This window comes from Punica granatum, chromosome 8 (genome assembly GCF_007655135.1).
Source record: "Punica granatum isolate Tunisia-2019 chromosome 8, ASM765513v2, whole genome shotgun sequence".
Classification (NCBI taxonomy): domain Eukaryota; kingdom Viridiplantae; phylum Streptophyta; class Magnoliopsida; order Myrtales; family Lythraceae; genus Punica; species Punica granatum.
Genome location: NC_045134.1, coordinates 23,260,074 through 23,275,618, shown reverse-complemented (window position 1 = coordinate 23,275,618; position 15,545 = coordinate 23,260,074). Strand labels below are relative to the sequence as shown.

Here is a 15,545-nt window from a genome sequence, read left to right as displayed (position 1 = left end):
CTGCCCATCGGAGCTCACACATTTATGGAAAAACAGCCCATACCTTCTCATATATAATCGATTGAATCCTTAAGCGTAATTATCTCTACGAATTACATATCGAATTCAGTAAGGAGAGACTCTTGAACCCTACTGAGGTAGCCTGTCCATCGACACAGAGCCTCAGTGTGGATCTTTTCCACAGCTATAAGACGGTCTTCAAGATGTGCCAAGATCTATTACATCATTGAGGATGTGCAAGATTGAGGAATGGTCTCAATCAAACCTCACGATATTAAGGGTTTTCAAACCTGTAACAAGGCAAGTCTGGATCATGTCGTAGTCTGGATGACCACTGGGTACTAAATTCTTTAACAAAAAATGAAAAAATAACAAAGAAGAATACGATATTATTTCTAGCTTAGACAAAGTCAGTCTTAACATGTATGGGCCCAGACTACACATTCAGAAATTATGAGGGGCTGATGTATAATTTATCTTACCGTTGGGGCTGCAACGTACGGACATTAATGTGGGTATGGAGGGAGGAGAGTGGCTTATGTAAAACTCATGGCTATGGACCAATCACAGATCGCTCATATGGACCCAATCATGTGAGAATCATTTCCCCCCAAGTGGGTCCAATTGCCACCCAAGCCCGGTCCTATAATTCCTAAAATGACGCAGATGAATAAAAACTCTTCGGTCCAATCCGATGTGTGACGTCCTCGGATCGGTATGAGGGTATGCCCATTTCCTCGCAGCTCGAGTTCAATCGTATCAAGACACTGCTAAGCAATAGTAGTTTCATGTGAGCACGTCAGGATTTGCTTGACAGTCGAACAATGATGGTAAAGATCTAAGTTCGAATCACTATGAAATTATGCAGGAGAATGCTTCTCATTAATCGTTTGCACGGTTTGGATGGCTGAATTTACAAGTCATGAACTTGCAAGATATTCACATAGACTATAAAAATTAATGAGGCAAATTTAATTTCATAAGCTCGTGATAAATAAAATAATAATAAAAAAGAGAATTGGCCCAAAGCCAATTGGACCATAATTAGCGAAGGGATAAAATCAAAGAATGGTCCGTCTTAGAGGTCTTTCCATTTCCCTTAGGATGTGGGGCAGAGTCCCCTCTAGTGGGGAGTTGGTAGGAAGTGTTCTTTTGAGCAAATCATGTGAAATCCTCATGGATGATGACAGGGAAATTTGCCTTTTAAATTCTCACAATCCTACCTCTTTTAAGTCTGACTCGTACCCTTATACGATAAGGTGGATGTTGCTCTTCGATTTATTGTTGTATCCTATGTCAGGGGTCGAGGCACAAGAACCATGAGTCTAAAGTAAATCGAAAGCAATCACCCTCCTTTGTTTCAGTTCATAAGACACGATTCGAATCTGGAGTTGGATGACCTGCACCGAAAACTTGCCTGCAATTGTAGGAATGAAGAGCCATGTATAAGCACTCACCGAGCCAACAGGCTAGAAAAATGTAAGACTCCGATTTTGACTTGATTAGACTCTAGTTCATCATAGATGTAAACAATATGTCACAATCTGGTACTCTCTATCTTGCCGGAAAATAATGTAAGACCATAGTATTGTGCGTGCTGGAAATCAACACTAATTCTTTAAGGAAATGGCTAGAAGAATGTAGAAATAATCTAAGAGGACTAGAATCTAATTAAGTAGAAATGTCTAGAAGAAATTAGAAAAGAAAAAATCTAGAAATAAGAAGAGGAAAGAATCGGCGGAGGTTGGCGGTGAATTTGGGCAGTGATTTCCACCGCCAATCAACTCCTACTTGTAGGAGTCATATCTGTGCATATGATATACGCAAGTATACACACAGTGACACAGGTCAGTAAGCAGAAGAAGGGAGGAAAAAAAAACAGAGAGAGAGAGAGAGAGAGAGTTAAGAGTGTGTGTCGGTATTTTTTGACTTGAAATTAATAAAAGTTCATTTTTTGGGCTACTATGCCCAAACCAAAGATTATTGGATGAGTGTTCAAAAAAACTTCTGTAATTGGTATCAGAGCACCTACAAGTGGTATCAGAGCAGGTCGATCAGGGATCGAAATAACGTGAAAGGGTTGACATTTCCAGTTTGGTCAGGGACCATTCTCGAAAGAAGTTCGGTCAAAGCCAAGAAATTGTTCAGGGACCAGAGGATGGTGTTGGCAGTGACCACAGTCAGGGACTATGAGTTATAGGTCAGGGATTATTACAAGCACGTGAGGAGGCTAAACGACCGATATGGCGAAATTGAATATGATCGGTAATGTAAAAAATTTAAACGGTTAGAATTATAGCACGTGAAGGACATGTATGGTGTCATATTTGTTGGGCCAAGATCTTTAGGAGATCGTTGGCGGCAGTGAGACCACACTACCCATCAAAGACATCGACTCCCTTAAGGAGTGAAAGATCAAGGCTCGAAAGGCCATCTTTGCCATTAAGGTATCGATCGAGGAAGATATACTCGAACATATCATGTACATCTCTACTCCTAAAGATGCTTGGGATATTCCAGCAACAAAATTTGTGAAGAAGAACGATGAGAGGTGAAATATTGATTAATACTCATTTCTCCTTGTTTAAGGCCCATTAATACATTCTCTAATAATTGCAATCTCATGTCTTTCTTCTTCATTAATTTTTGAGATCCAACTCCGATATTTCGCAGAATATTGACTTAATCTTGGTGAAATAATGATTAATACATTTCTCCTTATTGAAGGCCAGTTAATTCATTCTCTAATAATTGCAACCTCATATCGTTCTTCTTCACAAACCTTGCAACTATAATATCCCAAGCTTCTTTAGGAGTAGCGGGGTACTTGATATGTTCAAGCATATCTTCCTCGATCGATACCTTAAAAAATGGCCTTCTTGGCGTTGATCTTCCCCTCCTTAAGCGAATCGGTGTCCTCGGTGGGTGGTGTGGTCTCATTGCCACCAACGATCTCCCAAAGATCTTGGCCTAAAAAATATTACTCCATGCACATCTTCCACATACTATAATTCAGATTGTTTAATTTATTTACACTGCCGATGTATTAAACTCTTATACCTGCCGCTTAGCCTCCTCATGTGCTTGCGATGGTCCTAGACCTATAACTCATAGTCCTTGATTGTGGTCACTTGCACATCCTCCCTCGATCCCTGACTGATTTCTTGGCTTCAACAGAACTTCCTTTGAATCCAATCCCTGACCGACTCAACTCCAGCAGAGTCTCCGTTAGCAACGATCCATGACCGTTCTCACTTCAACAGCACCTCGATCCCCGACCAACTCGCAATCGAACAAACATTGACCCTTCCGTTGTATCCTAGTCCCGATCAGCCCTATGCGAACCCGAATTGCGTCTCGTCGGGGCTAGCTTGTGTGCGCACTAATCACACGGCTTGGGAGTGTCCACTTTCCCGGAAGATGAGTGATGGACACGCGTGGAAAGGAGTCGCCACTACCTGTTTACAACTCAGAGGTCGATGACTGATGAGTTGCCCGAGTATAGTGGAGTAATTGATACACCTAGTTTGTTAACGCATATTGTCTATGGAACCAAGGGTTCCAAATTCGGGGGTTCTGTTACGTACGGGCCTATATCCTACATGCCCTATTAGTACTTTGGTTTGTCTAGGGTTTTCCGTTTTTAGTTTATTTACAACATGATTAGGTTTTGCTCCTCTTGTTCGGTTTAATACCGTAAATTCGTGGAAGCAATTGATTTAGACTAGAGACCGAAAGAGGAGCGGATCCTCGAGTCTCAGGATCGGTCCATCGCTCTTGCGTCTCGGCTAATCGAACCATGGTGGCCGCTCGACCGCGCGGACCGGGCCCATGACTCGCGCAGTCTCGCTCGTCTTAGGGACCTGTAAACCAAGTCGACCGGTTCCGACTCTCGGACTTCTCGCTCGCCGACCAAAATCCTTAGATGAATGAATGTACAAGTAAATGCCTCGCAATGTGCTCTCAAATAAATACAAATTACAACAAATGGACCCCTGGTCAGTTCACGTTCAGCCAATATTCCGCTCACGCTCACCATAGGTTGAAAAGACCGAAACCGAAATTAATGCGACACTGGCTCGTGAGAGCCCGGGTTTGGGTTCAACCGAACCAACGAATTCTAGGAGGACCGAATGGCCTTCGAGATAGCCGTGGGACCGGTCAAGCTCTAGGTGATTGTCTAATCTCATTTCGTCCATCCCGACCCAAGATACTACTGAGGTCAAAAGGTGACTTGAGGTTAGACCACATTCCAAACTTGGGTTGCGCGCGCTCATTGTGTGTGGGGGCATTGGACCTTGTGACCGATGGTTGGGACATTGGACCCCATGTGAACTGTACCCTATGGAGCCGGGCTCGACCGCAAGAAAGTAGACAAAAACAGATGAATAGATAAAAACTGACAAAGGGTGAATAAATTGCCATGTTTACATGATTATCAAATTATGAATCGATGTTGCTTAATAAGGGCATTTCTATCTTAATCAAATAAAAATAGAGTAAGTATGTGCGGTGATAATCGGCCATGCCGCCCCAAAATGGCATATGGCATTCGGCTTTTATTTAAGAAAGGACTTGACAGACGTGATGTCTGCTATTGAGCTCCTTAATGTGTGAGTTTATTTTAAGTTGATATGTTTTGTGACACTGGGGCCTTAACAGATTATGACAGAGAATGTGTTTTGTCAGAAACCTAAAACTTGAAGTCTTGCTCCGCCTATTTCCCATGTTTTGATTATATTGAGTTCAACATTAATCTGTTTCTTGTGTTTTAACCCATTCTACACACAAACTTAGGAAAGTAGGGGTGCGAAACACCACGGGGGTGTCAAGGTCTCTGCTCATGTCCTATGAAGGGTCGGGCAACCTTTCACGGGTCATCCCCGCTCGCGCCTTTAGTCCACATTTCTAAGTGCCCCAGTCTAGGTTAGGATGATAGATATATATAGACAAGGAAGGGAGGGTAAGACAGATGACAACCGCATCTGAACAGGCGCCCACCCCTTTCATTATCCGGTATGTTTAAATAATCTTAACACATAAGGGGTCGGCGGATCATGAACCGATGATCGCGCCCTTGAATCTGAAAAATATGTTTGTGTGTACAAAAAGCCGAGACTACATGACACAGACCGTCAAAGTCGGTAGCCGATGTCAACCGATCCCTTGGACCCATCAAGGTCGTGTGGATCCCGAAAGAGTCGAGAGACCAGTTGCTCCGCTCGAAAGTAGTCTTAGAAGAACTCGCGCGTTCCGACTCGAGTCGCCTCAAATTAGGCCTCGACTCAAGTCAAGACATGCAAATACTCCCTAGATGTCCATGCTACGCGTGTTATGTGTCTTAATATTTTGCTATAAATTGTGGATTTGGAGAAAGGCATGATCACCAGTTTATGACTTGTCGATTCGCTTATAACTTATTGGCCGGTTCGCGTAATTTGTTAGTTAAGTAAAGTGGGTCTTATCAGCCAAGTGGAACATCCCGGTTGTTACATGTGTGAAATTGATTAAATTAAGTGAATTTGCCAAATGCCTTGGATTTGTGGGTTTCGGATCGTCGAGTCGATAATGGGTGGACCGCTCGAATGAGACCCTAACCCCCGATCGTTTCAAACTTGAAAAATGACTCGCAACACGAGGATCGTGACGAGTCCTCGTGGGCTAAGGAGGCTCTGCCAAAGGTGGCTAAGAGCCCGTTGGACCCTTATGGGCCCACGACGATCTTCATGACCTGAGTCCATGCGTAATTTGTATTTAACACGTTTAAAGAGTGATTAATAGTTTGATCAACATTAGCACGAGAAATGAAATTGCGTAAAAATCGGGAAATGGAATCTAATCGAAGAGGGAATACCACTACATGACCCGAGCTAGGCCATGAAGCTCTTAACCACACCTCCAAAGGGGTATGATCGAGAGGCCTCCATGGCCCGTTTCGCGTCAAGAGCACTGTCTTCATCCCGATTCGGATCGTTTCCCGCATGCAACACATCAAGCACAATAATGACAAACATACAAGAGGCTGATACCACCATGATAACGGAAAAATACATACAACACAAGCATGCAAAAACATGACATTTAAACGGAATCGATAAAACGGCACTGACATAGGAAAACGAGGAAACATAAAACACAGGAAACGATTAGAATCGAGGAGAAGGAGCCCGCCATGGGCTCAAGTGAGCCAAGGGAGCTTTCGGCCACCTCCCTTGGGGTGAGGTCGAGAGGCTCTTGTGGCTTTCTCGTGCCATGATGGTCCCCTCCACCTAGATTCTAACACTTTCCCGTCATACTAACATGTAATACATCATTAAATGATCATTCAAATGAACTAATAACATTTTATATGAGACATGCAATAAGTCGGTTGGGGACCGCCTTATCTCCTCACAAAACTTCAGAAACTGAAGCTCCGTTTGGTTTTGCAGTTAAAATTACAAAAAGTTTAACTTTAACTTTAACTTAACACATTGCACAACAAAAATACACATTTCCCAAGTCAAAAATTTTAACTTTAACTTTAATTCAATACACTACACAATCATTTGTCATTTTCCACAATCAAAATCAAAGTTACTTTAACTCTGAAACCAAACACACCATAAAAGTCCTTACTCCTCTAAGTCGAGAGAATATTATACTTACGTCTCGAGGTGTGAAGTAAAGTTTATTGCTTCGGAGGAAGTGCAAAGGGAGTCAGGTGACCCAAGTGACCGAGAGAAGAGCTCGGCTACAGAGGGAGCAAGGTGCGGCTGTTGGAGGTAATGTGCGGTAGCCCAAGTCTGCTTTAAGATCCCTAAGCACCGTTAGAGGTGGCGCTCAGCAGGCTGGTCCCTGCACAGACCTGCACAAGAAGGAAACCAAAAGAAAATGGGAGGAAACCTGAGAGGAAGGTAAGGTCCCGGGAATGGTTGTGCATAGTGGAAGGGCTCTTGGCTCGTGACCTCCTTGTCATGGGAAATAAAAAGAGTCGCGGGTAGTTTGTCAAAGAGTGTGAGTACAACTCACTAAAGTCGTGGAGGAATGGAGCTCACTGAGAAACCGAGAAACTCTAAGGAGATGTGGTTTGGACAGTGCTGGAACGGGCTGAGGATGGCTTCGAATGATGAAACTAATACCACCAATAGACTCGGAAGGTCGAAAACATGTGGGATATTAAGTACGTTTGAAGTTTGGGTTCAGTCAGGAAGTGGTTGTCGGAAAACCGGGTGATTTTCTGACAAAAAGGAGGTTGGTTTTGGCCTTGAGGAGGCTACTGCTAGCCTTGGCTAAGTGAAGGGAGATCAAGGGGCTTGAGAGGATTTTCAAGAGCTTGAGAGCTAGAGAGAAAATGAATTGTAGAGAGCGAAGTTGATAATTGTAATTAGGGGGATATGTACATGTTAACGATCTAAGCAAATCAAGATTAGAGAAAATCAATGGTGACTAGGGCGTGGCTGGCCAAATATAAAGAAATAGAGAATGGGGGACTAGATCCATATATTGTGACAAGTGCAAGAAGAGATGGATGTGAAATGTATTTATATATTAAGATATGAGGCTATTTTGCATGAAATGAGGAAAAGAGGATAAAAGATTGGGTGGGATGGCCGGCCAAGGAGAGGAAGCCATGGGTCCCACGGGTTTGCTTGGTGGGTCGGGAAAGCACGGGTCTCGGTTGGTTGCACGTTCCAGTCTTGTGACTCGAACGGACAACGCATTGTCGATATCGGCGAAGAACGGATTTCTTCGAATCCAATATCGATATGTTTTGCTTAGGTTGATGACTTGACGTCTTGGAGGCTCAGAAATCGGTTTTTGCTTGATTCGGGCTATTTGAGCAAATTTAATTGTTTCTGAAGACTTGTTGTGTATCTGTGCTCTAGCTAGTCATTTTGATAAGCTCTGTCATTGGGACGGAACAGTTGACTCCACAATCTCTGCCACAAACGGGGAGCGAAAGACGTCTCGAGAATCTGTAGTCGGACTTCTCTAATTGTTTCTTGAGTGTCTCGAAATGCCCTGAGACTACCGTGTTCTCCGTTTGTCAAAAATGGATCCCGAAGATTTGTCGAGCGGCTTTTGAGACCCTTTTGGAGTTACTCGAGAAACCTGAATGATTTATGCAGTCCGAACTGAAATGTTCCCCTGGTTCTTAAGGTCACTGGGACTGGCCGGGCCAGACTCCGGGTGTTAACATTTCGTTAGACTGGCCCCCCCGACTCTAGAATCTCGTTGATAGAGCCTGAATGATTTATGCAGTCTGAACTGAAATGTTCTCCCTGGTTCTTAAGGTCACTGGGACTAGCTGGGCCAGATTCTGGGTGTTAACATTTCGCTAGATGGGCCCTTGACTCTAGAATCTCGTTGAAAGAGCCATTTTTTCCCAATCGAGAGCCACTTAGGAGACCTGAATGACTTGTGCAGTGCGATCTGACATGACCTCCATGGTCCTTGAGGTCCTTGGGACTGGCCGAACTTGATCTCAAATATTGACATTTAGCCTAACAGGTCACCAGCTCGAGAACCTCGATGAAAGGGCCATTTTTTCCTAGTCGGAACTCACTCGGGAGGCGAAGATGATTCTCCGAGATCAGTCTGAAACAAGCCTCATGCTCTTGGGGATCCTTGGGGTCGGCTAGACTTGTCATCATGCGTCCCCGATCCGCCTGACGAGTCGATGTCTCGGGAGCCCTGCTGTGCCTGTCCTCAAGCGTTCCCGTTCCGCCTGACGAGTTGGTGTCTCAGGTGCCATGTTGGAGAGGTTGTCTGCGAATATCTAGGGAAGCCTCGACTCAAGAAGATGATTTGCAAAGTGTGCGCAAAGGTGTTATTCATCAGTTTGGCATCATGAGAGATTTTTAAAGTCCCACATTGGATACGTTTTGATAGCTCGGTGAGCCAGCGATGAATAATGCTGTAAGATCCGGTTTCAGCTAACCTGGGATTACACATTGTATAGGCTCTCCGGCTTCTCTTTGTGACCCATGGGGAACCCCGAGGTCTTCTACGTTGTCATGCTCAAGGGTCGTTTAGTTGCCTTTGTTTATTCGGTTATGAATAATAACCTGAGGTTTGCCGAGTTGTTTTGTGTTAAAGTTCCGAGAATCGTAGTCAGGAGCCCTATTCATGTCCATTCCTAAAGCCGATGGACCAAAACAGGTACTGACAGACTCGCTCTGATACTATTTGTAGGTGCTCCGATACTAATTGTAGGAGCTCTCTCGAACACTAATCCAATAATCTTTGTTTCGGGTGTTGTGGACCTCCCTCCCTCCCTCTCTCTCTTACTCTTGCTCTTGCACTCTCTGCTTGTGCTTCACTTATGTGTTTACATGTATATATTCACATACACCGCACCTATATATATACATGTATATGTCGAGTTGCACCGTCACATTCCTTCAATCATCTTCTTAGTTCTAAATTTATTTTTTCCCTTATATTTAACCTAGATATTTCTATCATTTCCTAGAATAGTCCTCAAGATTTTTCCTAGTCTTATTTTCTAGCTATTCCATACTAAAATCTAAGATATTTGGACCATGTTTGGCACTAAAATAATTTTTCACTCAACTCAATTTATGGTAGCTAAAGACAAATGCAAGCTAGCGTTTTCTTCTATGGTAGGGCCCATAAGGTTGAAAAAAGGGCATGACGTGCACTGCCCTGGTAGGCCAATATTTTTTTCTTTCTCCTTTTCCTTTTCGATGCCTTCTTACTATTATCGAATTTGTATTTTTTGATCTCACATGCTTCCTGATGGTGGAATTTCTGGTTTTTTTCCCTCCATGCCTTCCCATTTTAACTATTTTTCCATAGTTCACTAACCGATGAGATTCGTTTAACAAATGGGCTGACGATCTAGGGTGGCAATTCGTGTCGTGTCGTGTTTATACGTGTCATGTCTAAACGGGTTCGTGTCATCAAAGTTATAACCCGTACACGACACGATTATTAAACAGGTCAGGTTTTGCATACACGAACACGACACGGTTATATTCGTGTCAACCCGTACACGACACGTTTATACCCGTTTATTAAATCGTGTCATAACAGGTACACGTATACACGACACGATTATAACCGGTACCTGGACACGTTAACACGACCCGTTTATCCGTTCAATCCGATTACCCGGACACGTTAACACGACCCGTTTATCCATTTAACCTGGTTACCCGGACACGGGACACGTTAACCCGAGAAGAAAAGGAATGAGAACAATAACCTGTTTATCCATTTATAACCCGTTTATTGAAACAACGATACACCCAAAAAATTGGAAAGTGACTAGAACAAAATCATTTTCATACTAAGCTAATCATACAAAATTGAAGCTCCACAAAGTAATGAAAAAGGCACATAGCATTTCACAATAATATCCAAAACATTTCTCCTGGAAACTCTGAAAATCCTCCAATCTCTGAAAACTATTCTACTCCATACATAATAAAACCTAAGAAACTCCCAATCTGCCACTAGTAGGCAACAACTTCAAATATACCACTGAAAAACACATCAAACATTATGTCAGTATTGAAAATGGAAATCTTTCATTAGATCAGCTGACAATAAAAGTTCTTGTCATCTTGCGTTGCTAAGCATAATTCCACTAATCAAACCCAAAAACAAGGAGACTACATCTTTTCTCATAAAGGAGGTTGGTGTGAAGGCATTCCCTTGGAACCTATTGCCCGCAAATATGAACTCAAAGCATGTCAGCATGATAAATAGACATAACTTGAATCAAAAGCATAAAGTGGAGATGTAGAATTCAAAGGGCAATAGAAATTTTCCAGTTAAAGAGAACTAATAAGCAAAATCTCAAAATGCTTAATAGAATAATAGGAGCAAACATAGACAAAATAAATGCTTCTGCAGGAAACATGACAGTCTGAATTTGGCACCCAAAGATTAAATACTAGCGAGAAGAAATACAAAAGCACTCTCAAAGGAAGTCAAACAGAACCAAGGGAAAAAAAACAAATAAAAAACATAACAAAGCAAAGCAAAACTGAAGATATGGTTAATGTAAAAACTGTTTGTGAAAATGTGGAGATGAAACTACAATATATTAGAGTCAATCATTATGAAATTGATTTCGGTATTATAGTTATTAACATTCTAGCAATTGCAATATAAATATGATTGAGTTTCTTATCCTTTGAAATTGCATAACTTTTGGGATTTAGAAGACCAATGAAAGAATATTAAATTTTCAGAAAACTTCATAGAACAAATTATCATGTACAAGTGAAAAGTCTACGGCTGTTACAACAGAAGAAAATACATTGAAACAAACTTGTCCCACTTAGTTCAATTGAATTTGTACTCTTATCTAGAGTATCATACTGGTGCATTTTTCTGACTGAACTTTGAAAGAAACATCACGATGTACTATCAAACAAACTATCTTCTTTATGAGAGGAAGAAATACACTTAAATAGGGATACTCAAAATCTCAGATGATATTCAATATAGAAAAATTCCTTTCCTATGTCAAAGAAAAGATGCCTACGCAACTGCTTGATTACATGATCTACCATATGATTTGGTTATTTTCATACAAAAATATCACAATGGAAATAAGACTGATGAAACGCCTGAAAGCCACTCATTTCACAGATTTCCTCGACTTGACTCTACTCTTCCTCAATTCAGTAGAGATGCCCAACTAATTATACCGACATGAATCTTCAACAAACAAAATCCAGACAAATACCACAAAATTCCAATTAATTCTCCCCAAGAGATATTCCATAGAAAAAATCAATAAGAAGCAGTAGAGCTCTACAACTCTTACCAAGAGTTATTCCATTCCATGAACCCGTTGATGTTCCTAAGAGGTAATCTCTCCCTTAATTAACCACTGTATTGGATCCTTGAGTTGATGGCTCATCGCTAATATTTAAGTTCATCACATCCTCTGTGAGTTGATCCATGGAAATCCCACAACCATCTATATTCAAAAAAGAGAGAGATTAACAAAAGAACTTTAGAAATCAAATCTGAAAAGTAAACTTACCAGCTAATCCATAAAGTCAATCTCGAGAGCACATGAGTGCTTCCACAAGGTCGGGTTTCAAAGAACTTCGATATTGATTGAGAACACGACCTCCACAGCTGAATGCTGCCTCGGAGGCAACTGTGGATACGGGAATGCTCAAAATATCACGAGCCATCCTTGCAACTGTCGGATATCGTTGGGAGTTAATCTTCCGATACTCAAGAATGTCCAAATCCGTCTTTCTATCACTCCTTGTCTCATCTAAGTACTTTTCTAGCTCAGACTTTTTCGAAGATGCTGAATACACATTATCAGCATAATCATCGAACTTCTGATAAAAAATTAAAAATAATAAACCAATGACAAACATATTCCAAGCGAAATTGACAACTAAAAATATTGAAAAAGTAATACATAATATCATTAAAAAATTTACCTCCAGCATATCCACGGTCTCAGACTCTTGATGATCCGGCACCACCTTTTCTTTTGATGCAGATGATCGATCCACCTTGTGACGTGTTGTATATTCTTCATAAAATGAGAATAATTTGTCCCGAACAGTTTGAAATTCTGAAGATTGACTACCATATAACTTTCTGTAACTCTAATCTACAAACTCAAGTTTATACCTGGGGTCCAATATCACCGCAATCGATAAAATCACTGAAAATTCAGACCAGTACTTTTCAAATTTCGTAACCATCCTCAACGACATTGCTCTCAGATCTTCATCTGTCCCATCACTATACTCCTTGAGCAACACATATGCTTTGAAAGTAGAAGGAAAGTATAGATTTGCGGTTGGATACTTACTTCCAGAAAACAAGTTCGTAATCTCAAAGAAAACCCCCAAGAACTTCTTTATCTTCTTAATCTTCTGCCACTCCAGTGAGGTAGGACAATTTGTATAATTGGAATCACTTAACTCTAGGTGGCAAAATGCACGATGATAATAGAATGCACTGTCAAGCATAAGAAATGTAGAATTCCAACGAGTAGGGACATCTTGCCTCAAGCCTTTCTTCGGATTCAAAGACAAGTTTCACACATTCAAGAAATTTTTCTTTTCTAACTTGAGACCCCTTAATATACTTGACACTCTCCCGCACTTTGTCTACCGCAACATCAATCTCTTTTAGTCCATCTTGCACAATCAAATTAATGATATGCGCACAACATCGTTGATGAAAGAATTCACCTTTGGCTAAAAGTGCATCCTTTAAATTCAAATGCGATCTCAACAAGCCCACGAAAGTGTCATTGGCGGAGGCATTATCCAAAGTAATAGAAAATAATCTTCCCTCAATACCCCACTCAGCCAACAAAGAGGTAATCATATTGCTCAATGCCACACTAGTATGTGGAGGTGGCATCGGGGAGAAATTCAGAATCATCTTTTGCAACGTCAAAATTTTTTTCAATAAAATGTGCAGTCAAATAGAGATACCCATCAGTAGCAATAGAGGTCCACAAATCAGATGTCAAACAAATTCTACCACTAGCTTCCTCAAGCAAGCTCTTAACCCGTGACTTCTCTTTTTTATAAACTTTCAACACATCAGTCCTTGCAGTGTTTCGAGATATAACAGACACACTCTCACGCAAATATGAGAATTCAGATCTAATCGCAGTATACTCCACAAAGGCAAGAGGTAGATCGTGCATAATAATGACAGCAATCAATAACTCACGAAAACGTTTAGGATCAAATGTAGCATTTCTCAAAGACATATCATGATTCATTAGCAGCTAACCAACATCTCGTGTGTCCTTACGAATGCATCTTTCACTATGCTTTTTCAAATTTCCTGTCCCATATTGACTATCACAAATAAAAATAGAGTCACACTTCTTGCACTTACAACGGCTCTTACCATCAATCGACTTTTCTGCCAACTTCTCAAAGAATTGCCAAACAGGTGATGTCAACCTTCTTTTTCGCTTGCCTTTCGATGCCCCTGCCTGAGTTCCTGTTGTAGTGTCTTGAATCTCGTCTGCATCAATCTCCACTACATCATCATCTTCGTTTATCGTGGCCATGGATTTTTCCTTCCTAGAGGATTCCAAGTTCACCTCCAAATTATTTTCTGAACTCATTATCCCTAAATAAAACAAACAATGAGAAACTGGTTAAAGTCCAGAAATACTTCAATTTACAGTATTCATCAATATATCTAGAAAAGGCCGACACAATACTCAAAAGACTTAAATAGGTCCGCAATCTATTAGAAAGCTCTGTGCTGTAAATAGGTCCATCAACATATCAGTTGCATTAGTGTTTTTTCCTTCCATAACTCTACCATAAAAGATTTTTCATTTACAAGCATATGATCAAAACAACTAGAGGCCCCACTCCAACAGATTAATTATGCGCGGATACATTCAAGCTGAAGGACACAATATCAAGACGACCATTCAAACTTTCGAGATCCAGTATAGGCCTCAAGAACCAGCTTCTGACATGTTAAAGAAGCTAGAGGATGCTTTCAACAAAGGAATCCCAAATATCTTGAGCCAATAGACGATAACAAATAGAACAGCAATAGGAGAAAACAAATGAAGCTAATGGGGTTTCAGGGGATCATTAAACTTCCACAAATTGCAGATACAAAATTCTCTACAGAGGGCGGATACAAAATACTCTACAGAGGACACTCTATAAAATTCTCTACAAAATTCTCTAAGAAAAGCCTAGATAACCCCTGCTCGCAATGAATACACTGCAAGAAAGGATCAGTAAGATCGACACAATCAGAGGCATGTACTTGTGTGTAGTCAAAATTCCTTCGTACTTTATCGTTCTCTTTCAATGGTTCCATGAAATTATAGATATTTAGTCACATGCATTGTTGTATCCTCTACCATCAATCTGTCAAGTTCTTCTGGTTCGGGCTCTCCCATGGTGCAATGGAGTAAGACTACTATCTGAAAATAAGATCGAGACGGGGAACCCTTCCCATTGTTCGTCGAGTCCGAGCTTAACCAGAGGATGTCCCTGTTCTTCTAAGGGGAAGAGAGGGCGAGAGAGAGAGAGAGAGAGAAAGAGGTGGAAAAGAGTACCTTGAGCTTGAAGTAGAGCTGCAGAGGGGGTCACTGGAGCCGGAATCTCCAGACGGAGGAAAAGCAGAGCAGTGGAGAAGGAAGATGAAAACCACGGGAGGAACAGTGAAAGGAAGGGAAGAGGCCAGAGGGTCGGGGTCGGGATCGGGGTCGAAGTCGTGCAGAAAGGAAGAGGCCAAAGGGTTGGGGTCGGGGTCGAGGTCGTGCGGACTGCGGAAGGGAAGAGGCTAGAGGGTTGAGGTCGTGCGGACTGCGGAAGGGAGGAGGCCAGAGGGTCGGGGTCGGGGTCGAGGTCGCGCGGACGGCGGAAGGGAAAAGGCCAGAGGGTTGGGGTCGGGACCGTCGGGGTCGAGGTCGAATGAAATTAGGGTGTGGACTCTGGAAGCAACGAAGGTCCGAAGGAAATGAAATTAGGTTTGCGAATTGGGAATCAGATGTTAGGGTTACATAAAGGATATTTTGGTCAATTCATATATATAAACGTGTCTAA

At 41.7% G+C, this 15,545-nt stretch overlaps 1 protein-coding gene across 1 annotated transcript; it reads right to left on the bottom strand.

The window, feature by feature from the left end:
- Positions 1 to 12,026: 12,026 nt before the first annotated feature.
- LOC116188864 (zinc finger BED domain-containing protein RICESLEEPER 2-like) lies at positions 12,027 to 14,092 on the bottom strand. The gene is made up of 4 exons (XM_031518323.1): positions 13,858 to 14,092; positions 12,625 to 12,763; positions 12,429 to 12,576; positions 12,027 to 12,323 (listed from the first exon to the last, which is right to left on the bottom strand). The coding sequence occupies exons 1-4, from the start codon at positions 14,090 to 14,092 to the stop codon at positions 12,027 to 12,029; spliced, it is 819 nt and encodes a 272-aa protein (XP_031374183.1).
- Between the last annotated feature and the right edge of the window lie 1,453 nt (positions 14,093 to 15,545).

Bases quoted from the DNA above. Each gene is read 5' to 3' on its own strand.
- LOC116188864 (XM_031518323.1), bottom strand. From the start codon at position 14,092: ATGAGTTCAGAAAATAATTTGGAGGTGAACTTGGAATCCTCTAGGAAG. The intron at 12,764-13,857 runs GTAAGTGCAAGA...CTACTTTCAAAG, and splicing joins GATTGATGGTAAGAGCCGTT to CATATGTGTTGCTCAAGGAG. The intron at 12,577-12,624 runs GTATAAACTTGA...GTTATATGGTAG, and splicing joins GCGGTGATATTGGACCCCAG to TCAATCTTCAGAATTTCAAA.